The sequence below is a fragment of the Drosophila obscura genome, unplaced genomic scaffold (genome assembly GCF_018151105.1).
Source record: "Drosophila obscura isolate BZ-5 IFL unplaced genomic scaffold, ASM1815110v1 contig_165, whole genome shotgun sequence".
NCBI classification, from domain to species: domain Eukaryota; kingdom Metazoa; phylum Arthropoda; class Insecta; order Diptera; family Drosophilidae; genus Drosophila; species Drosophila obscura.
The window spans coordinates 1,550,522-1,573,491 of NW_024542752.1; the positions used below are offsets into that span (position 1 = coordinate 1,550,522).

Here is a 22,970-nt window from a genome sequence, read left to right on the forward strand (position 1 = left end):
GAGAAAGTGGCCACAGCGAAAGGCGGGCAAAGGCGGCAAGGATGTGGTTTGCTTTTGCGGCTAACTGGTCACGGCCACGGTGAAGGCGATAGACCCAACAACAACAACAACAACAACAACCATAACAACAAAAAGGCAAATCAATTAAAAAATTTCCCTCAAAAAAAAAGAAAAAAAAAAAACCCAGATGAAAAGCAAAACAGAAAGCCGAAAAACCAAAAACGGAAAATGCAAACCACGAACAAAGAAAAACCCAAACCAAAGGCGAAAGTGCTGGGCAAATATTTCCGCTTCACGTCAAGGTTGTGGCAATCAAAAAGCGGCACACACCAACAGAGAGCGAGAGAAAGAGTGAGAGAGATGGATAGAGAAGAGGGATGAGAGAATGAGAGAAAGTGGGGAACCAGTGGGGGAAATAGTCGAAAAGAGGGGCGACAAGAAGTTGATGGGACTGTTTCGTGCCGCCTAACATATCCGTTCTGGCACTTCAACTGCGGCAACTCCTTCTTGAAACTGCCACAGAAATCCATCAGTGGAATGTCCCCATTCCCCCCCACCACTTCCCAACCACTCCCACCGACTAAGAAAAATATTTCTAGGCCTACATAACGTTTTTTTTTTTTATATTCTTTGACATAGAAAAAACGTCACAAGGAAACGAGGATTAAAAGACTAAGAGGCGCGTTGGGTAAAGTGTTTGAATTACTCTAAGGATCGAGTGTTAAGATCAAAGATGGGAAGAACAATATTCTAGGCATTATCAAGTTTAATTTTCAGCTCAAAGCTAAAACTGGCATGGACCAGTGACAAGTCGTTGGGTCTTAAATAACCGTTTCAATCAGCGAAGATTGTTTCCAGCTTAAGAATATTTATTTGGCATTAATATTTCATATGTAAAAGAGGAGAGGAGAGGAATGACACATCAAAGTATGAGCACTCGAGTTCTGTTTGTTTTTTGTTAGTTCTACTTTGGGGTTGCAGCATCTTAAGTACAACAATGGGCATGGCGTGGCGTGGCTTGGCTTGGCTTGGCTTACAAGTAATATAACTAGCAGCTGCTACAAATATAGAGCTCTACTTTGAGAGAGGCACGGGTAGGGGGTAGGGGGTTCCGCATAATATTTACATCATCCTATAGTTGTCCTGCATGACGAACTGCTTTTGCCTGTTACGGCACCCGGATCCATATTTCCATATTTCCACATATTTCCGAACCATACACAAAAACACACACACAGCCAACAAAAAAAACAAAAAAAAACCATCAAATAAAAGCAAAGGAAAAAGAATTAGCCATAATAATACAAATCACAGAATCACTGCTGGTTCCGCCGTGTTTCGGGGATCCATTGATCCCCGGCCCAGCGATCTGTTCAGATCTGGGCCACTCCTCCTCCCGCAGCAGCAGTGGACGGTACCTCTTCTTCTTGTGACGCATCTCTGCTGGCGAGCGCACATTGGTCGCCCCATGCATAATTCCAGACACCAGCTTTGTGGTTTTTATCCGGCACGCACGCGACGACCCACGAACTCAACTTGGCCTGGGCCTGGGAACGATGTGAACGGGCGCGCGCGCCACTTAAAAGTGCAACAGCATTGCGGGCGGACACCGGCCACAGACACAGCTAAAGTCACAGTCACAGCCACAGTCACAGCCACAGTCACAGCCACAGTCACAGCCAAACTGTGTGGTTGGGTGATCAACGGTCACAATATTTGCATACCCTTGCTGTGTGGACAGTGTGCGACCCTCTCATGTGTGCGGCTTTGCGTGTGTCAGAGTGTCTTTTAGGGAAGAGCAGGGAAGTGGATCTCAGACTTTAATCATTTCGTAGAACTTCGATGGTTTTCACTCTGGTAACTGTTACCTTTTCTAGGGTATCACTCGCTTCGATCCACTGCCCTGGTCATTCCCAGTTCGTTCTAATTGAATTGTAGGTGGATTGCACCTTGGCTTTGGCCAAAGCCGGAAACGGGAGAGAGACAGCTGACAGAATCGCTCTTCAACAAACAGTGAAAGAAAGAAAAAGGAAAGAGCTTAGAAAGGGACAGAGATAGAGACTGATAGAGAGAGAGAGAGAGCGAGAAATTATGAGAGAGAAAGAAGGTGAGGAGATGAGAGCGTAGGGATAGAGCTAAGACCCCAGTGACATGAGAGCGCGCTTGTTAGCACATTTTAAGTCGCTGTCAAGGTCGTCGGTCCGTCTTAATAATCATCACCTGGCAACGCTCGCCGCACACTGCCCCCCCGCCCTACATGGGCATGCGGCATATGCGCTTTTGGGGGCACGTTAATTAGCTGCAACGTCAATCGATGGGAACAAACAAAACATAAAGCGGCGCAAAAATGAAATGAAAAACATAAATAGTTTTATTCTTCTTCTGCATTTCTTTAGCGGCGTTTCGTTTCGTTCGTTTCGGGGCAAGGTCGGCCAAGAAGACAAAGAGAGAGAGAGAGAGAAGGCAACGGGTGATGGGATGGTGGGCTATGGGAAATGAGGCCAAAGACACCCTCCGGTGTCGATATTCAAGCAATGTGATCGATGATCCACTGCTCCTGACCACCAGCAATCAGCTTGGACCGTTCGAAAATGAATCAAGGGAATTTGAAACAAAAGCTAGGTATATATAAAGGCCAAAGGAACCAATGCCTTTGGTTCGTCCCTAATTCAACCCAATCAATGCCCAAAGCGCCTGTCCCCTAAATTGTGATCCATCTCTGGGAATGGCAAACATTCGCCTGTCCGACATTCCCCACCTGCATACGTACACGCGTATTCTGGGGGCGAGTCGTAAATGCGAAAAATTCTCGCACCAAAGTAAATATTTAGAAAATAATAAAACCAAATTTTAACGCAAAAAGAAAAGCAATGATTTCGCAGAAGCGCAGAGAAGAAACCCAAAAACGCGTGGCAAACAAATGAAAAGCCCATAAAGATAGGCTAACTTTGTGCACCGAAGATTTTGATACCCTGTCATAACAATCTTTCACCTGAAGGATTTATATAAATATGTGCATACATACATACATACACACATACGCATATGCTAGGGGATGACCTACACAGCAGTTTGGTTTTTTTATTTTTACGACAAACTTAAATTGTTTGCATTTTTTTTTTGTTTTTAATTATCTTTAAGAAAATACATATGCAACCGATGTATGCTATATGCTATGGTCTGATCTGATCTGATCCTAGCTATGTCCAAGTATGTCCAAGATATTAACTGAAGAATATGTTAGTAGATAAATGTCTAACAAGAAGTAGATTTCTGTCATTCCTGCAGGGGAATTTTAGAGCAGCAGCAGCAGCAGCAGCAGTGGTAGTGGCAGCGGCAGTGGCAGTCGTAGTGTCAGCAGATGAGGCACGGCACCAACTACAGAGCAGTGGAAATGAGACAGCGATGGACAGCTCTTACCTTGGCGCTTGGCTTAAACTGCCGTTCGTCGTCGTGATGTGGGCCATACAGGCAATCCATTAACTTACTCCACTTGTTCGCGCCGTGTTCTGCTAACAATATATATTTTTGTTTTGTGTTCCTGTGTGCACAATTAGCCGCAGCTGTAACTGCAACTCTCTTTGCGTTTGGCTCAAGCCACAGGCATATAACGGTTCACATACATATATACGAGTGTGTGCTATATAGAACTGAGATAACGGTTCACGTATGCATATACATATGTACATCAGCAGACGGCTGGCTGCATACATATATACAGAAACAGAAAGAGCGACATCTAGATATATATTTATTTATATTCAAATGACAAAAGAAATGAAACGAGACAATTTTCATTTATTTTTCACTTTTGTTTTTGTTTTTTTTTCCCGCTGCCACTGCTGCTGGCCGCCTTTTGCCACAGAAGCAGCAGCCGAGACGCCGACCGAGACAGCGTGCGACGGTGTCAATGGGAATGGGTGGGCGGCGGCGGGCGGACCGTGCGGTGTGCTGGGGTGTGGGGGGCGCAGTTGTCGCACACATTTTTCACATATTCCAAACGGCACCGCACAAAACACACACGAAACAGCAACAAAACAACAACAACAACAAAAACACTCAAAAACGGAACATTTTTGAAACTGTCGCGTCAGAAGAGCGAAAGAGAGGAAGAGGATCGCGCGCGGTAGTGAGCGTATAGGAGGAGGGTGGCGCAGAGATTATTCTTCATTGGTCACGCAAGTGCAAGGTGAATTTATACAAGGTGAGGGCACTTCCAAGAAGCAATCTCAGGATAGTTGCATATTTTCACAAAAAAAACAAAAAAAAACATTCGATGGAGAGGAGATCAGCACCACTCAAATATTCCCAGAGAGTGCTCTTCCAAATAGATGCACTTGTCAGTGGGTCATCGCGTGCCTCACCTTGCATAAATACACCTTGTTCTATTGAGTGCGAGGTGGAGCGAACGAACGTAAGGAGCGATGGGCAAACGAAGAGGAACGTCATCAACGCAACACTTTTTATGCAAATAATTGCCATGGGATGATCGTTATGATCTTTAGCAACAATAAAATAATCATTTCGTAAGTAATAATCACTATCATAATCATGTTTGTCACCACAACAACAAAAAAGGCACACACGAAGTGAAATACGCACTGGACTGGTTCGAGAGCGGCAGCGAGAGCGAGAGCGGGAGCGACAGAAGCTGAAGCTCTGCTTCCAAGCTGCATAAATATGAGAGCATAATATGCATTCCCCGCTCTTCTCTTCGAATTGCGTGCATTGCAGATAGATGCACATGCTGCCCTCTCTCTTTCCGCGCACACACACACACACACACAAAATAGGCAACTATCAGGCGTTCGCATTCTCTGGCAATGCCTCACCTTATGCCAATGCACTTGGTCCGATTCTTTTTCTTTTCTTTCCTTTCCTTTCCTCCTTTTCTGTTTTTCTGTGTGAGAGTGAAACAAGTGCGAAGCGAAGCGCTCACCGGCGTACGCGTTACTGAAGATCGCTCGCTCCTCTGCTCGCAGCAGGCCTGGCGACAGCGACAGCGACGTTTGTCGACGGCGACTGCGACTGCGAATGCGAGGTCTGACGTGGGGGGCACATGGACATCACCGCAGGCCAGTGGCCAGTGGCCAGGGGCCAGGGGACAGGGACTTGGAACCAGGCGCCAACAACAGCATCAAACCTCAGACTCTGTTCCGGGTTTCCATTTCACTCAAAATTCGGTAACAGATTCGGACAATTTCTTAGAATTCCTTTGCTAAAAAGCGTAAAGATTCCATGACCCACTCGTTCCATCGATTAATAATTAAAAACGTTCTCTCTTATTTGCCAGAATATCTTAAACGAAATCGGCTTTCTTCCAAACCGAAATGAACAAAAAAAAGAAAGAAAAAAGTTCACGAAAAGCAGAACAGTGCCAAAAATCGTGCATGTGGGTGAGTGGGCTCTTTGTGGGTGGATGGATGGGTGTATTGAGTGTTGTGCAAAGTGTTTTTCACGCAAATTGCTTGCAACGTGCGGCGACCATGCGACTACGTTAATGCGGGATCGTTGAAGCCAGCATCAGGGACTCCTGCCCGTAGAAGTGTGTTATTAGAGACTATTTAAATACAGCACCGATCAGATTGTAAGCCTGCTATAATCAGTGGCTCACAGCCAAAGTGGAGCTTCAGTCCCCTTGGTGTCGTGTAAAGCATTCTCGAATTGCGATTGTTATCTGGCCTCGTCGCAAAACCCCCTCCCACCGAATGATTCACGATGCACCAGCGCAGCAGCAACAAGTGAATGGAAATCGAACCGCACATTTGATACGACAATACGAGACACAAAAAACCGATTTAAATTGAGTGTAGTGGTGGGGGAGTGGAGTTTGTTTTGGGGGGAATGGAATGGAATGGTGTGGCTGTATCGATTACACAAATTGCATGACACAAAGAATCGATACCAGCAATAGCAGCAGCCCAGACAGCCAGAGTGAGCCTGAAGCCAGTGACGAATTGAATTGATTCGAATTTCGAATTACGAATGGATATATAAGTAATTCAATTAATTTAGCAATCGACGCAATTGTAAATTGCATATTCTGCACAATTTCAATTGATCGTAAATACGAGTGTTGTGTATTTGTGGTCAAAAAAAGATACAAAAGCAGACCAACAACAGATACACGAGTACTCGCACCCATGATGATGATGATGATGATAATCATGAAGCACCCAGTGCCAATGAATGGGTGGGATGCGTTTATAGCGTCACTTGATGAACAGCAAACACACTCTCAGATACACAAGCAGATATGTACTTAAGCAGATACTCGGCTAGGCGAGGCGACCTTCACTCGTTTTTCATTTTCATTTTCCTCTCACTCGGCCAAAGATTGCGTAAAGCCCATCCACCCATTCACCCATCCCATTCCATGCCATGCCATGCCATGCCAACCCATTCCATCCCACCCGTAAAACCATCAACCGCCGCAAAATAAGATTCCGCTGATTGTGTGTGTGTTTGTGTGTGTGTGTTGGCCCTGTTTTCGTCAATTGTCGACAATATCGTTTTTAATGCGCCTCTTTATTTGTTTAAAAAGAAAATTCACAAAAAGTATAAACGACTGACAACGAAACATGAATAAGAAAACAGATTGTGAATGCCACAAAAGGAAAGGTCTGTCCGCGAGGCTGTCTCGAAGTTTCGTGCACCCTGGAAATCAAATAAAATGAGCGATGTGCTCCAAAACTTAATTATACAATACAGGATAATGAGATGTTTTTTGGAGGTCGCTTAAGCCAGCTTTAACTATGGTCAGTACGTATATTCCATTCATTGCAGGTTGCCACAACCGCCAGAGATACTGTGGCATACTATGTACATGCATACTCGTACATACATACAGGCATACATATTTACGTACAAAGTGCTTGGCTAAGGGGTCTTCGAGTGGATTGGTGATTTTGCTCGAAAGATGAATTTTTTTAATGCATTTGCTCAATGCCCGATTCTTGGCATTGCTTCCCAATTGTCGATTGATTGTTGTTGATTTTTGTTCCCTCGAAAAACGTTTCGCATGATACATAGGTATGCGTAACTGTGTAAGAGGACGGAAAAGATGGGAACATCGAAATGGGATGGATGATTTAATGGAGGACCGTGTTGATAGATCAGCGTGAATGGATCATGAATGGGCACAGAGGGACAAGAAATATTGGGGCTGTGGGTATTGAAGGGCACTCACGTACCCTAGAAGCTTTACGCACCCTTATGGATCTGAAAATAAATCGAAGTTGGCAGCTTAACTGGGAATAATAATCGATTCTATTAAGCAGTGCATTGTTTTTACCTGAGACTAGACTGCAAGCAGTGCATCGACTTACTTAAGATTTGGTTCGTGTTTCAAGCAGTGACAAGCAAATAGGAACAGGTTTTGGTTCGCTTAAATTAAATTTCTTGCTCCTGCAATAAGTTCATTGACTTCGACTATTAATCGTGATCAAAGCAGGATTCTATATACTCTTTATACGGTCGAAAATACTTTCCCATGTTGTTTGGCAGTCGTTTTTTTTTTTGTTTATTAAATGATTGGGCATTTTGTTTTCATTCTGCCAAAAAGTTATTTATATTATTGTTTTGCTTGGCGGCTAGCTCCACATCAACTGATCGATTGCATGCCCCAACGATTGACTGATACAAGTATGTATATTTTGTTTTGTTTTCGGATTTCATGCAATGTTAAGTGGTTAATAACGTGGGTCAATATCGATTCAACGCTCTTATAAATAATGTATTATATATATTAAAATTATGTGTCTATATTTCACGGGTGGAAAATGGTTCTGAGACTGAGAGATGTACTCCCCATTAAACACTCACTGAAAACAATTTTCAAAATATATTTAGTTGTTGCTTCTATTTTTGAAAAACTTAAAATTATATTGTGCATTGGGCCAGGACTAAGTTTGATAAGTAAGGGTCATAAGGGGGGTCATAGCCATCGTTAGCTTAAAAATTGGGACATGGCATCGACTAAAGCACTTAGAGAGTACACAAACCACACTATCGCCTCAATTGATGGCCTTCTAATAGCCTTTGCTTGGTATTTGGTAGAAAAATATATGCACGCTTCTAACGTTTGGATAACTCACCTGCAAAGAGAAGAAAAGTGGCAGAACAAAATAAAGGATTAGTTCGGTTGATTTTTAATTTGTTTTAAATGTTTTTTTTTTCTTCCTCTTAGTTTTAGTGGCTTTTAATTGAGTTCTGTTGGATGCCGCAGTGACCTCATTTATTATGATTATCTATGTCGTTTGTGTTTTTTTTTCGGGTGTTCTTTTTAAGATTTTGAATCGCAAAGAGCATTGACATTGGGGGCCATTGTGACGTCTGCATTGCGGGCTTTTGCCTGAGGAAAGCTTTTAACAGACAGAGAGAAAGAAAAAGAGAGAGAGAGCGCGCGTGAGGGCCAGAAAGCCCCAAAAAGCTATCTTCGATTTTGCGGGAGAACGAATAAATAATTTGAATTTCAATTGTCCTGCTATGAGCCTGGCGCCCTCTGGCACCAGAGCTTTTGCAAGCTTTTTTTTGTCTGCTTTTCGAACTTCCAATTTCGAAAATTTCAGCATCTACGCCAGCGCAGGCTGCGACTGCGGCATCGACTGCAGCAGCGACGGCAGCAGCAGCAGCAGCAGCAGCAGCAGCAGCAGCAGCAGCAGCGTTCATCGTTCGGCTTTTCGGAATTTGTTGCTCTGGAGAAGCACGTGCTCGGAGGCAGCGCTCGGCATCTATCTGCGGCATCCACAAACTCAACCCCCACACACCCTTCTGCCATCAAAGACTCTGGAGCAGGCGAATTTTCTATTGGATTTTACAGCAATAAAAATAGCAGAAAAAAAAAGAAAAAAACGAGAAGGAACGTTTGGGTCGCTTCTGGGGGGCCCCCTCTTTCTTTTTCCCCCTCTTCTTTTTTTTTTTTTTTTTTTTTTTTACCCGGGGCCGCCCCCCAAAAACAAAAAGTAACAAATAACAAGAGGGAAAGCCAATTCCACGCCCACAAGGGAAGAATTATCAAATACCCCGGTAAATACACCAAAAAGTCGGTTCAAGCTTTTTTATTTGATATGAGTCGGAGATTGATCTAATATTTGATCAATCAATAACAGATTTCCAAAATATTGGAAGCATAGAGAAGAGACTAGCGAAGAAAAGACTTCAACTAAGATGTTGGAGTGGAGTTGCTGCAGCTGCATCCATTATGATCAAAATGTTATGGCACATACGAGGGTATCAAAGGGTTCGACCTATCCAAGTCTGTCAATCGTCAGTCAGCAGGCCTGCCTCGCTTCCGCATTCTTTTCGCTTCGCTTTGACTTTGCTTATGTTTGGCGCTGACTCCCGCTGACGAGAGATAAGCGCTGCCACTCGATGCTGTTCAATGATTTCGCCATTTTCCCCAGCCCTTGCTACATGCTTCTCAGCGTTAAAGCCCTCTCCTGTTCCTGCTCCTGTTCCCTGTTCGTGTGTGCCGTGTACCCTCTGTGCCGTCTGCCGCTTCCCTCATAAATATGCAAAGGAAAATGCAAACCGAGAGCAAAACTGAAAAGGAGACAAGACGTGGAGAGGCTGTCAGAAATTCCCGCTGTGAATTTCGTCTTTGCCACGCCCACGTCCACTTATCCTGCGACAGGCGGCAGTTAGAAAATTTATCCATTTTTTGGGTGTTTTTTTTCTGGCGCTTTAATGGGGATCTGAGCAATATAAAACGAGAAGGAACGTGTGAGTCGCTTCTGTGGACGCGACTCCACTTTTATCCCGTAATCAGTCAGTATATATTTTTGCTACATCTGCTATCTCCATTTACATCTACAATATCGATCCCGCAAAATTTTGAAATATACTTGTAGCAGTGTGTTATCACATGAGTCTGGAAACAAAATTTGGTTGCTCTAGCTCTTATAGTCTCTAAGAACCAGGCGCTTATCAAGACGGACGGACAGACGGACGGACAGACAGACATCCACCTTTAACACAAATCTAATCTACCCCTTAACTCTTTTTGAGTACGGGTATAATTACAGCCAGATATGCGAATGCCCCATTACGTGGAATGTTCGCCAATCACAAACTTTATTGCCTCTCGGATGTGCTCCTATAAAATCTCTCCAATTGGCTTTATTTTGACACATTTTATACGCGCCAAATGTTCGCAATTTTCACTGCTTTGAGGAGCACTTACTCGTACAACATCTGCTGTTGAGTGATTTCCTTGCCCTTTCCCTTTGCCCTTTCCCAGACTTATTTTTCAGAATTAAAATTTCCTTAATGTTGCCTCGGAAATTCCTACAATTCAAGGACCTCTGAGAAAAGCAAACTATAAATGTTCAAGTGCAAACGCAGGTCCTGCTCTGCTGTGATCCTGTTTTGAGAGACCTAATCCCCTTGGAAACATCAACAATGGCATCTCTTTGAATTCTTTAACTTCTTCAAATATGTTCAATCGCGCTTTGCACATTTTTCGTGCTACGCTTCAATCAGCCTGATTGGGGGGGTAGCCAGAGCCTGAAATACGTAGCTTCCGGATGCCTGGGAAATATGCTAATAAAATGTTAAACTTTCAGCTCTGCAGCACTCCCCCTGGCCGCCTTAAGGGTCCGTATTGTCGTATGGTTTTTTGTTAGTCTGTTGTTTTGCAGTTCTATTGTCGACTCGGAATGCACTTTCCGACGTTGCTGTGCCCATAAAAAACGGAACTGCCTTCGCTCCTTGGCTTTGCATTTGAATTTGCATTAATTTATTACTCATAAGCAACATTGTAAGGGGTACGACGAGCAGGGGTAAAGTCAATATGTTTGGCTACACCTCACACGTCGTGAATGAGCGAATGAACGAATGAATGATTGAACGATTGGTGGTGGGACTTAAAGTCGGTTTCTTGTCATTTAATTTGTCGTTTCCATGGGGGCCGAGCAGTGAGGCAAAAATTAAGCGATGGCCTAATAGCGGCTTTTTTCCTGCTGTCTGGAGATTTCCCACTCATTGAATTTTGCCTTTGGCTTTGGCTTTGCTTCACCTTCAGCATTCACTTTGAAGACTATCATCTTGACATTTTGATTTATTGACTATACGCCGATACGCTGATGTAGAAAAACTTAACTGAGCAAAAAAAGCACTGTACCAATTTACGAAATTGATGGGAAAACATTTCCCCAAACCAATAGACTTTGGTTGGATTTGTTTAAGCACAGGATTCCTTGAAGGAACCTCTGCATTATTTTTTGTATATTATTCAGAAATTGGGTTTTGGCTTTTCGCTCAGTGTCGTTGCTGTACCTGTAGCTGTTGCGGCTTGTTGCTGATGATTTGGCACTGAGCAGAGCCGCTTACCAGACGGACTCCGACCCTAAGCCGTCACCATACACGGGAACAGTGCCAAATCGCGCTGCTGGTCGGCTTTCTCAATTTTGTCAGCTGCCAAATTACACGCTGGCATTGGCATTGGCCTTTGCCGTGTTTGACATGTTTGTGCAACTAATGCAGCAACTCAGCAACTGCGCCCAAAGTGGATATTGAATGTTGAATGTTTCCTGGCTCCTTGATGCAGGTCCAGGAGCCACCTCGAACGCCACCGCCACCGCCATCCTGTTAACGAGCTGAGCTCGTTATGGCTCATTGAGCTGCGGAGCGTTGCAAATTGAATTCTGTTACGGTTGCCGCCTTCGCAACGGAAATGAAAATTAAACACAAATGGCGGGAACACAGCGGAGCGACTAGCTACACGTACAGTGGTGATGCTCAATGCTTAATGATGCTCTCCAAATTTATTTGACACTTTTAATTTATTTAAGTGATCTAGCACCAGCACTAGCTGGATCATTTCTACTGGATAAACTTGAAGAAAACTGCTTCTGAGGATCGAGCCACTTTGGAAAATTCACTGATGAATGATCATTAAGTGAAAGGCTACAGAAAGACGTACAATACGTAGGGAAGCAATTTTTAAAACAAAAATCAAAAATAAGCCTTATTTTTAATTTTCAAAAATAAATCTTATTTTGAGGGTTTTATTTTTAATTAATTAATTAATAATTAATTAATTTATTTTTAATAATTTATTATTTAAATTTTGTTAGTTTTATTTTATTTTTTAATTTTCAAAAATAAATCTGATTTCTAATTTTTTTTTAAATTATTTATTTGTTTAATATTTTTTATTTTATTTTTTAATTTTCAAAAATAAATCTTATTTTGAAATTTCTATTAAAAAAATTCGTACTATATTGGTATATCTTGTTGCGGTATATCTCACATAAAAAGCGTAGCTACCCTTTTTTCGACTTTGATTTTTTTTTGTTGTAACTCTCAAGTCTGATCCCCGTGAACCCCGATATTACCGAGAAAGCTGCCCCTTACCGTAGCCTTTCAGTTAACTTTAAGTGAATTATGTACTGACATTTGTGTATCGATATCTTTATCCTCGTACTATTACAGTTCGCAATGCAATTCCGCAAATTTACCTCGGTGCCCAAAGCCTCGGTTTGTTCACCGTTCAACTTCTTACTTGTTGAGGATATTTCCAGACTTTACCCAACTCCATCGTTTCTTCTCTCTCTCTCTTTGTGGCCCCTTTCTGCTTTTGGGGAGCACAACCATGTGCATTCCCGTTAGATGCCAAAGGGAAGAGGAAGGCCACGGCGCAGGCGTCGAATTGCAGAGAGGAGCCCCAACAGTCTCTCTCTCTCTCTCACTCTCTGTATTTATCTTGTTTTGCGATATATACGATTATATATAGTAACAAATATTGGAAGAATCATTTCCATTAGTTTTCTTAAATTAGCCGAAATCAAACGAATTTCCAAATTCCCCCCAAAAGTTTTCCGATTAATTTATGGCGTACGCAAAGCTGTCAACGGATATAGCCATGGCCCATGGCATATATACAGAGATATCTAGATATAGACTCGATTTGTTATCGCTCGTACGCTCTCTCCTCCCCCACTCCTTTGATGGCAACACTCTCTTTGATGAGAGAAAGAGAGCAAGCGAGCGAGCGAGCGAGCGAGAGAGAGTGCGTGGGAAAGTTGCCGGCTATGAAAAGCGGAGCAAAGCCAACTGTCACTCAGTCGAGCATTAGACGCCAACGCGTTTGGTCACCAGCTCTCTCTCTCTCTCTCACTCTCTTTCTCTGTCTTTTCTTCAATATCTTTCTCCCATTCACACTTACGCTCTCACATTCACGCTCTCTCCGCGCCTCCCATTTGTCGCTGCCCCATGCGGAAAAGTGTGAAAAAGTTTTAGTAGCAAGCAGCGGCTCGGCTCTTATGTATACACGTACGTACAACAACAACAGCAACAACAAAAACACCAAAAAAACACACACAAATTTCCATTCCATTCCATCAAACAAACAAAACAAAAATCGAGTTCCGAGTTTCCATTCTACATTCTACATTTTAATTTGCACTTGAGGTTTGCTGCCACTGCCGCAACAATATGTTGCAAGTTGTATGCAAAGCAGCTGAAGACAGGCAGGGCAGTTCGTTGAACGTTCCAGAGGCGCTTTGCCGAAACTTTTTAAAATTAGACCGAGTGCCTACCTCCCCTTCCTCCTCCTCCCACTCCTTGGTATTTTTCTGTGATCTAAAAATATGGAAATTTTTTTATTTTCGAACTGCACTTGCGCTCCATAAATCAAAACCAACCCAGAAATCAAAATTCAAAACCCACAAATTTCCCCTTTCTTCTTTTTCTTGTTGTTGTTGGTGTTTTTTGTTTGCTTCAGCAGCAGCCGCACGGACACCACAGCGGCTGCAACATGTTCTTGGCCGTCAACCAGAGTCTGCACAATGCCAGCAAGAAGAAGAAGAAGCGACGCTCCATTCAGCAGGATGAGGACGAGACCGGCTCGTCCAGCACAGCCAACAGCAGTGAGGCGAAGCCACCGCGGCGCCTGGAGTCAGCGGCCTCCAGTGACCAACTGGTGGGGGACAGGGCCGCGTCTGGCGGTGCCAACAAGGCGGTTACCTCCCTGGTGCTCGTCTACATCTATTTGGGTGCCCTCACCCTGATCCTGGCCAGCCTGGCCATCGTCTTTTACACGCACACACAGCAGGATAGCGACGCGGCGCCAACGCAGAGCAACTCGAGGCTCTTTCGCGCACAGTTCCAGGCGGAGTTGCAGCGATCCGAGGATGTCCTGCGAGCGATGCTCAGCCGGATAGCCGAAGCGGATCATGAGCGGGAAACGGGGTGTGTTGGGATCCTCGTCAAGGATTCGAATTTCATTCTAATCTTTGCTCTCTCTCTCTCTCTCTCTCTCTCTCGCGTGACAGCACCGCCAGCACCACGCGAAAGATGGCCAGAGGCAGCGGCGAGGTGAAGAACGAGCGCAAGTTCACGGACAACCTGATCGATGGGCACGCCCCGCGTGCGACGGAGGAGCAGCGAATGCGAATGCGGATACGGCGGGACGTTGTCTCGTCGCCGGCCTCGATGCACGGCAAGAGCAGCAACTTCCAGACTCCAGACTTCCAACTAACCAATCTCTCTCTCTCTCTGCCTGTCGCTCTCCCTGTTTAGCACTTGCAGCTGATCCACTGATCGAGTTCTTCAATCCGAACCACCGCATGGCGCTCGAGGAGCAGGACACTGAGATCCGCAAGCGGACAGGCCAGAAGGGTGCCGCGCCCGGCGGCGACGAGTGGATCTATCTGAACACCTACTGCCGCGTGCCCGAGAAGATTATCACGGGCTTCTGCAAGGGCACCCAGGACTACTGTCCGCCGGCGCCGGTGGGCCCGCCGGGCGAGTCCGGCCCCAAGGGCCTAACCGGCAATCCCGGCCTGCCCGGCATACCCGGCCCCAAGGGCAATCGCGGCGATGTCGGCCTGCCCGGCGCACCCGGCGTCGATGGTGTCGGCCATGTGGGGCCGGCTGGTCCGCGTGGGCCCAAGGGCGATGCGGGCGGCGTCGGACGGTCGGGCCTGGACGGGCGCGACGGTGTGCCCGGCGAGCCGGGCCTGGATGGCGTACCGGGGCGAGCGGGCGCCGATGGCAAGAACGGGCAGTCGGGACGCGACGGCAAGGATGGGCTGCATGGCAAGGACGGCAAGGATGGGCTGTCCATAACGGGGCCGAAGGGCGCCCAGGGCCCGCCCGGCGAACGTGGACTCAAGGGTTCGTATCCGTTCATTCCGTGTGCTGCGTCCAGAGTCAACAGAGTCATTCACTGCATTCGCAGGCATTGCGGGTCCGCGCGGTCGTCCCGGCAAGCCGGGCACCAACGGCACGCCCGGCGTGCCCGGCATCAATGCATGGAAGATGCAGTTCCCCAATGGCAGCTCCTCGAACGATCTGCTGATACCGCCCTCGATCACGGATCTGCATGCGCCGGACTTCCATCGCACGGTGATTGTCGAGGAGGGTCGATCCCTGAATCTCAGCTGCACGGCCACCGGCAGTCCCCAGCCGCAGGTGGAGTGGCGCCGCGAGGACGGCCGCACCATCAACGTCAATGGCATGGAGAGTGAGTAGCCCGTAACCCAATCCCCAGCCCAGCCCAGCCCACGGCTAAGCTCTGTTTCGATTTGCCTCGCAGTGGCCTCCATCAGCGGACAGTTTCTGAAGTTCACCAACATCACGCGGCACCAGATGGCGGCCTACACGTGCTACGCCAACAATGGGATTGCACCCGTCGCCAATGCGACCTTCATTGTGGAAGTTCACTGTAAGAGTGCCCCCCCCCCCCTGTAGCTGTTGATTTATTTGATTAATGTATTTATTTAGTTGCTCCCATGATCTCGGTGTACCGACAAATGATCTACGCGGAGTACCAGAGCACGGCCACGCTGGAGTGCCTGGTGGAGGCCTTCCCCGAGGCCATACGCTACTGGGAGCGGGCCTACGATGGCAAGATACTGGATCCCAGCGAGAAGTACAGCATTGAATCGTATCCAGATGGGTGAGCACTCCACTCTCCGAACCAATTGATCCAATCCCCACCCACTGAACTGCGCTCTGCGCTCTGCCATCTGCCATTTGTTTCAGTTTCAAAACTTCGATGCGGCTGACCGTTAATAATCTGCGCAAGGACGACTTTGGCTACTACCACTGTGTGGCACGCAACGAGCTGAATGCCACCATGGTCAACTTTGAGATAGCGCGTAAGTAGACAGCAAAGCGGCAGCGGGCCCCTACTAATCCGTGGGCTACTCCTCAGCACAAGATCCGAACAGTGAGACGCCCTATGTGGGCAACAGCATCAAGGTGTATGGCCAGCGACCGCCGGAGAGCGAGTGTCCCGTCTGTGATCAGTGTCCGGACCCAAGGTATAACTGGCCCCCCAACCCTGCCACACACAATGCTCACTGCAATGCTCTCTTTGTCCTTGCAGCCTGTACCAGTGCAAGGATTCCATACTGAACAACTTTGAGATCCAGCCGACAGGCAATCTCAGCTATCCGGGGCTGCCCAAGCGACCCAAGAGTGAGTGTTGCCCCCCAGCATCCGGTATTATTAATCCTCCACGGTCTCTTGTTTTTCTACTGCTGCAGCCTGCTATCTGTATGCGGTGGGCAAGCCCGTGTTCCACAAGGTCGTTAACGAGAAGTTTGGCGCCTGGCTGCGCGACCCGGCGCCCGAGAGCGATCGGGAGAAGACGTTCGTCACGAACGAGAATGATCCGTACAATCTGTTTGAGTTCACCACGCGGATACAGTACCGCATGAACAGTGTGCCCAGGCGCAAGTACGAGATACCCGAGGGCTTTCATGTGAGTATCCAACCCAGAATTAAGGCCACAGATTGATGTTTTTTTTTTATTTGTTCCTGCCCTCAGGGCAACGCTCATGTGGTGTTCAATGGCTCGTTCTACTATCACCAGCGGAACTCCGATCTGGTGGTTAAACTGGATCTGACAAGCCTCAAGAAAATCAGTACGTAATGCACCACCCACTTACACACACACACATAAAATATATACCGAGACATTTAATTTGATTTGTATTTTTTGTTTGTGTTTCCGTGTAGCCACACAATTGCCGTACGCGGGCGTGGCAGCCTCCAACCGACTCTACGCAACGGACTTCAATTTTATGGACTTCAATGTGGACGAGGTGGGTCTGTGGGTCATCTACAGCACCTACAACTCCAACAACACGCTGGTGGCAAAGGTGCGTACCCTCCCTCAGTGGCGCCTCTTTGGAATGGGTTTTGCATTTTTTTTTATTTTTGGGTTTCTGTTTTTGTTCGCAGTTGGATGCGGAGACCCTGAAGATGCAGTACAACTTTAATATCACACTGGACCATCATCAGTTCGGGGAGATGTTCATTGTGTGCGGCAATCTGTATGCCATCGATTCGGCCACCGATAAGAATACGCAGATCCGATATGTCGTCGATCTGTACAAGGGCAAGCTGCTCAATACGAATCTGCCGTTCTCGAATCCCTTCAGCCACACCACCACCGTTGGCTACAATCCCCTCACAGTGGTGAGTTTTGCTCTTCCGTTTTCTTTTGGTTTTTGGTTTGCATTTTACCTTTGCCCTTTGCCCTCGCAGGAACTCTACTCGTGGGACAAGGGCAACGCCCTCACATATCCCATACGCTACAATGAGCAGCGCCTCATCTCCGACAACAGCTAGGAGCGAGAGCCATAGATCACTTAACTACCATATGCCCGGGCTCCCAAGGGATCTGGCCACAGCTCAAATCTAATATAGATTCTAAGGCACACAAACACAAACAATAAATAAATGAGAATTGTTTTTTTTTCCAAAATCCCCACTTTCTCTTTTCGTCTCTTGTGGTTGTTCCATATTTGTCCTGAGATCATTCGATTGTTTGTTCGTTTGGTTCTCAAGTCTGGCGCCTTGCTAATTGCCAAAGTCATTGTGAGAAAAGTGGGAAAAGTGGGAAAAGATTTGTGTGTGTCAGCTCAGTGGGTGTGAAATGTAAATTTTCCAACGGAGGAGCAACTGCAAATGCAACAAAGTATTTGTGGAGAGAGAGCAGAGCAGAGCGGACCGGAAAAGAACAAACACAAATCGCTAGACAGATGTAAATAATTCTCTGCTAACTTTTGAAAATACTTTCAAACCAGAATGAGCAGATGCCGGAGTAGGAGGTAAACAGGGAACCGGAACACTGAAAGTATCCTCTGGCAGCACTCGAATAATCAGTAATCAGTAAACGGAGTCCACACACTCGTGCTGTCACTAGGGAGAGTATATTCTATTCGCAAGAGAAGGAAACAAAGTCCCACGATAGGTGAGAAATTAAATTGTTATATGACGGATCACAAAACAGCGTCCTTTGGCTTCATCTTCATTTCAATTGAAGGATTCTCCAGCGTATTATATAGGTTTACCCTTTGGATTCATTCTGCGTTGATTTCCTTATTCGCTGCTCTAATCCTAAACTTAAGCTCAGATATTCGCAGCTCTCGTGTCCCGTCCCATCCACGCCACCTGTCCATCACAGCACATACCAAAATCAGCCGCTAAATGATGAGGAGGTAAATCCATTAGCTGGCACTGGCACTTCACCATACCTCGTACCTCGTACCTGCCCGCTCCACCATTTATGTCCATCCAAGTTCTCTCTCTTTCTCTGTATCTCTGTCTAACTGTCTCTGTCGCCCCCTCTTTGCCAATTAGCAGCGATAATGTTGTCATTAACCGAGGAAACGAGGACCGTTTTCCATTAATTATGCCTGCTTAAAAAATGCCCAGACCTGGACCTGGACCTGTACCTGTACCTGGAACTCGAATGGCTGCCAAATTGCAGCAACAAGTTCCCATCCATCCAATCCAAACCCCCCACCCCCCCACAGCACTCATTTTCTGAGACGTGCTACAGGGCAGGGCAGGGCAGGGGCAGGCAAGGCCATGCGGTTCAGTTCGGTTTGAGTTAATTTTCTGGCATCCTTGCCACAGCTGTTGATTGGATAGATGAGCATGATGGCATGGTGGTGAGGGGGTGGTGGGGGTGGTGGTGGGCCGGGCAGCCTGCAGTGCCTGAAGCTTTAGAGTGACAGAATCGACGGACAGACTGACTGACGGCTTGTCAATGTAGTCAATATTCGCTGTGGTACGATTATTTCGCTGCAACTCAGCAGCACGAAAAGCTTTCGCCCCGAAAAGGGAAGGCGTGGGGGGAAGGGTGGCCACTCTGCGGGTAGCTCCACGGCACCTCCCCTGCCACGATGCACGATGTGCGTGACAGAGAGTTCCAGGAACCAGTTCTCCACGTCTCTCGTCAATTTGGTTGCATGTTTGACAATTTGCATTTTTCGTTTTGCCTCTGGCGTTCGTCTATGAGTGCAAGAGAGAGGGAGAGCACTTCCCCCCCTCCACCTACACCGCCTTTGTGCAACGTGTTCCTGTGACCCCGCTTTGGCCCATTGTCTGAGCAATTTCCCATTGCATTTCCCGATTCCTTTTGTCATCGCCCACGGAATGCGCGACAGAATCGCGGCTTACGTTGCCTGTGGCAGTGGCAGGCGGCAGGCGGCAGTGGCTGTGCGGCGGCTATGACTGTGACTGTGATTCTGATTTTAGCTCTGGATGATGTCGATTCTGGATGCTCGATGGTGGATCTCTGGCCAGCAAGAAGTCACTGCTGCAATGGCCAGCCACAGAGTTCGCTTTAATTGAGATGAGACTTTCGCATGGGTTTTGGCATTGGCATTTGAGGTCCTGCCGTCGCTTAGCAGCGCAGTGCAGGATGCAGCGGATGGTTGCTACTCGTACTCGTACCAGCAGCATGGAATATCCAAACAAAAAAGATGCAAAGAACAGCAAAAAGCAGAGAAACAATCAATTAAGGAATTCTTGCAACTAAATTGAAGTTCCGCACAGTGCAAAAATACTCAAACTTTGGTTTATTGAGTCATGAAAACACGCTCAACTTTCCCCGAAGTACCTGCACGAATTTAACCAAAGAATCTAAGGAAAGTTGTCCCTCCGAGTACAGAAACATATCTTGACGCTGCCCTGTTTGAGAACTTTTTTTAGGGTTTTGGGTTGCACGGTGGCAGGTGGCAGGGTGGCACGGTGATTTGGGGACTCGATTAAAGCACCATCTGTCGAGAGTCGATCATCGATCAATTAGCATCGTCAACCTTGTTGGCCTCTGGGCTCTGCGTCTTCTGCTTCTCCTGCCTCTCTGTTGCTCTCTGCACGAGTGTTTTGATTTATGCAATTTTAAATATATATTTCATACGTTTTTTTCTCTGTTCCCTGTCGCTCTGTTGAATTGGCTTTCGCTTTTCTTCGCTGGCCAAATGCCAGCGAAAACGTTTGACTTGGCCAAGCTTTGCCTTTCCTTTCTATGCTTCCTTTCTGGCCACTTTCTCTTCATCATTTCTCATTTTGAGAACCCCAAAACTCGCTGACTATAGCGTGGGGTATATCTCGTATATGCAATCACAGGTAATATGTAAAATATTTCTGACATCCCAGAGGGTAGCTCACAGTCGGCAGTCCCAGCTGCTGCTGCTGCTGCCTTTGTAGAGCTAATTGCCTGCAGGAGAACTGAGACGGAGATGGAGATGGAGATGGATGAATGGATGGAGGAAGCCCATCACTGGAGCAGATGTTTGATGCGCTAAGCGCACTTGGCACTTTGCTCTCGCTCTCTCACTATTTCTGTCTCTGGCGAATCTGTTGTATGCGGAAGGAATCGTTCAATGGCTTAGCGTCCATCGCGTTAACATCAAAGGATTTTCATGCCATGTCCACGCCTCGTCCACTCATCCACCAGCACTCTGAAGGAGTCGCTCTTGGATGGGGAGTCCGCTCTCTGGTGGTTTCCTTTTTGCACCCATCAGCGACCGACCTTAGTCGTTGTGTTTAGCAACAGTTTGCTTCATTAAATTGCAAACGAGCTGCACGCTTCGAGTTTCTGCTGCGAAGCGCAGGAGTTGGACAAGACAAAACAGGGCGGCCCACGGAGGACTTAAGGTGGAGCTGGAAGGCTCAAGAACTAGAGACTGAGAAAGAGAGAGAGAGTGGGGCGTATAAAGGAGTGACAGAGAGAGGGTTGGGACTGGGGCTGGGACTGGGGCTGGGACTGGGGCTGGGACTGGGTGCTTACGTTTTTAATCAAAATGCAAAATGTAATTTTGTCTTTTAACATGAACATGAACGTGTGCAGGTCACTGGGCCATAAAGACCCATAAATTTCATGGCTATAGATGCTGTTACCCGAGCGAGACAGAGATATAGAGAGATGGAGAGAGACAGTGAGCAATTACCAGGAGCCAGGATCCAGCACTAAGCACTAAGCAGGCAGACATAGACATGGCCCAGTGTCCAATAATCATGGCCAGAGATGCCAATCGTTGATGCGTTAAATTATTTCTTGTAATAAAACGAGCGATGGGGGCCAGAGGGTTGGCAGCAGCGCCACTAAAACTTGAACCGAACCCAACACAACCCAACCCAACCCTCAAATGTCAGGGATCAGACGATGCTTCAGAAGCTAATAACTTTACCTAAAATGCTAATAAATTGATGGCCAGGCAGTGCATCGGCCTGGAACCAAATTTAATGAGTCAAGTTCAAAGCCCCTTCAAAAACGCAAGAGCCGTGCCAAAATGTGTAATAACAATTTCCGCTGCTTAAGTTAGCTGAATGGCAAAATCCTTTAAGTGGGCAAGTGGTGGCACTACATGGAACCAAATAGAGAACAGGACTGACAGGACACACTATCAGAGTGGGCAGTGAGGAAATGCCACACAAATCAGCACACAAATATTTGTTGTAGCTGCCCAAAAGTTGAGGTAAAAATGCTCAAATTATGGCTGGGAATAGGAAACAAAAAACCAACAAATAGGAAAAGCAAATTCCGTACTTTCCATTAAAACCTTTCTCGACACGAATCAATTACCAGCCGACGATTCCCAGCATCCGATTTCGATTTATTGTTCCACATGCAAGAGTCATAACGAATTTCGCTTGGGGATTTAATTCCGGTATAATCCCCAAAGACCACTTGAACTTATGGCATTTTGCGCTTTAGCATTCGATTGGCTCTGCGGGAGGCACAGGCATTGATAGCGATCGTGAAGCCAAAAGGAAAGGCCATGGCATCCATGGCTGTTGATTGATTGTGTGAAGCGGCAGGACGCACAGCCAGAGCACTGGGAGATGATTCGGATTCAGATTCGGATTTGATTACGTTGGGTTGGGGTTGGGCTTGGGCTTGGGTTGGGGTTTGGTTTTTGGGACTGCATTGTTGCATAGACAATGGATGCCTGTGGATGTGCATGTGCATGTGGATGTGCTTCGACTGCAGCGTGCCACAAACAAAGGCAGCAGATGCACAATGCACAGATGCCAGGCAACGGCATTTCTCGAAATAAACCCAATACAAGTGGCAGCCTCTCCTCTTCACATCTTCTTCTCTCCCTCTCCCTCTCTGTCTATCTTCTCTTCTGTAGTTTTAAATGCCTTAATTGAGTGCTACGAATTGTCTTTCAGCTTTTTCTGTCTTCCTTTTGTTGTCTCAAAGCGCCGCCCAAAGCCAAGAGAAGCGGCAGAGGCACAGGCGAAGAGGCAGTGCTGGTGGCACAGGCGGAGAGGCGGAGAGGCAGTGGCTGAAACAACGGGGCATGGCATTCTTCTTGTACTTTCTTAGTCCAAACAACAAATCAAAGTCAAATGGTCAACGAGATCTGTCTGTCTGTCTGTCTGTCTGTCGCTTACAGGGTAGCACACACACTCTCTCTGCTGGCAGGGGGTGGCCTTTGGCCTTTTAAAAAAGTGGCCACACATGGAGCCGATCCCTCCAGAGGCAGGTGTAGTTTTAGGTGTAACTATTAGCTCTATGAATATGTGAATCAATGGTAATACGACGAGGTAATACAATACATTACAATTAATATTCAGCAATTAATTACCGTAATCGATTGTTAAATAAATTGCGTAAATATTAAAGCACTTAAATACAAGGATGCAACGAAAACTGATTAAAAATCATCCAAAATGCAGCGAGAATTCGTATAGAATTTAATCCTATTTAT

General features: G+C 46.4%; 2 protein-coding genes across 6 annotated transcripts in view; one reads left to right on the plus strand and one right to left on the minus strand.

Moving 5' to 3' along the window:
- LOC111074807 (potassium voltage-gated channel protein Shaker) overlaps positions 1–22,970 on the minus strand; it is a 114,605-nt gene that overhangs the window by 85,210 nt on the left and 6,425 nt on the right. Inside the window, exons 1-2 of one of the 5 annotated variants that reach the window (XM_041591896.1) lie at positions 1,419–1,546; positions 1,127–1,165 (exon numbers count right to left, since the gene is read on the minus strand). The exons of 1 other annotated variant lie outside the window; for it this stretch is intronic. In XM_041591896.1, the coding sequence (XP_041447830.1) occupies positions 1,127–1,165; positions 1,419–1,474 (95 nt within the window). In that variant the 5' untranslated portion in view covers positions 1,475–1,546. Of the gene's footprint in view, positions 1–1,126; positions 1,166–1,418; positions 1,547–3,420; positions 3,483–4,832; positions 4,919–22,970 lie in introns of those variants that run through there. 3 more of the 5 variants (XM_041591900.1, XM_041591898.1, XM_041591897.1) reach the window with 3 other exon arrangements.
- LOC111072424 lies at positions 13,081–17,720 on the plus strand. The gene is made up of 15 exons (XM_022364275.2): positions 13,081–13,275; positions 13,730–14,193; positions 14,277–14,443; positions 14,524–15,120; positions 15,185–15,469; positions 15,542–15,670; positions 15,730–15,904; positions 15,991–16,106; positions 16,163–16,271; positions 16,337–16,428; positions 16,497–16,714; positions 16,781–16,877; positions 16,972–17,114; positions 17,197–17,433; positions 17,503–17,720. Exons 2-15 carry the CDS (start codon positions 13,760–13,762, stop codon positions 17,584–17,586), a joined length of 2,883 nt encoding a protein of 960 aa, XP_022219967.2. The 5' UTR covers positions 13,081–13,275; positions 13,730–13,759; the 3' UTR covers positions 17,587–17,720.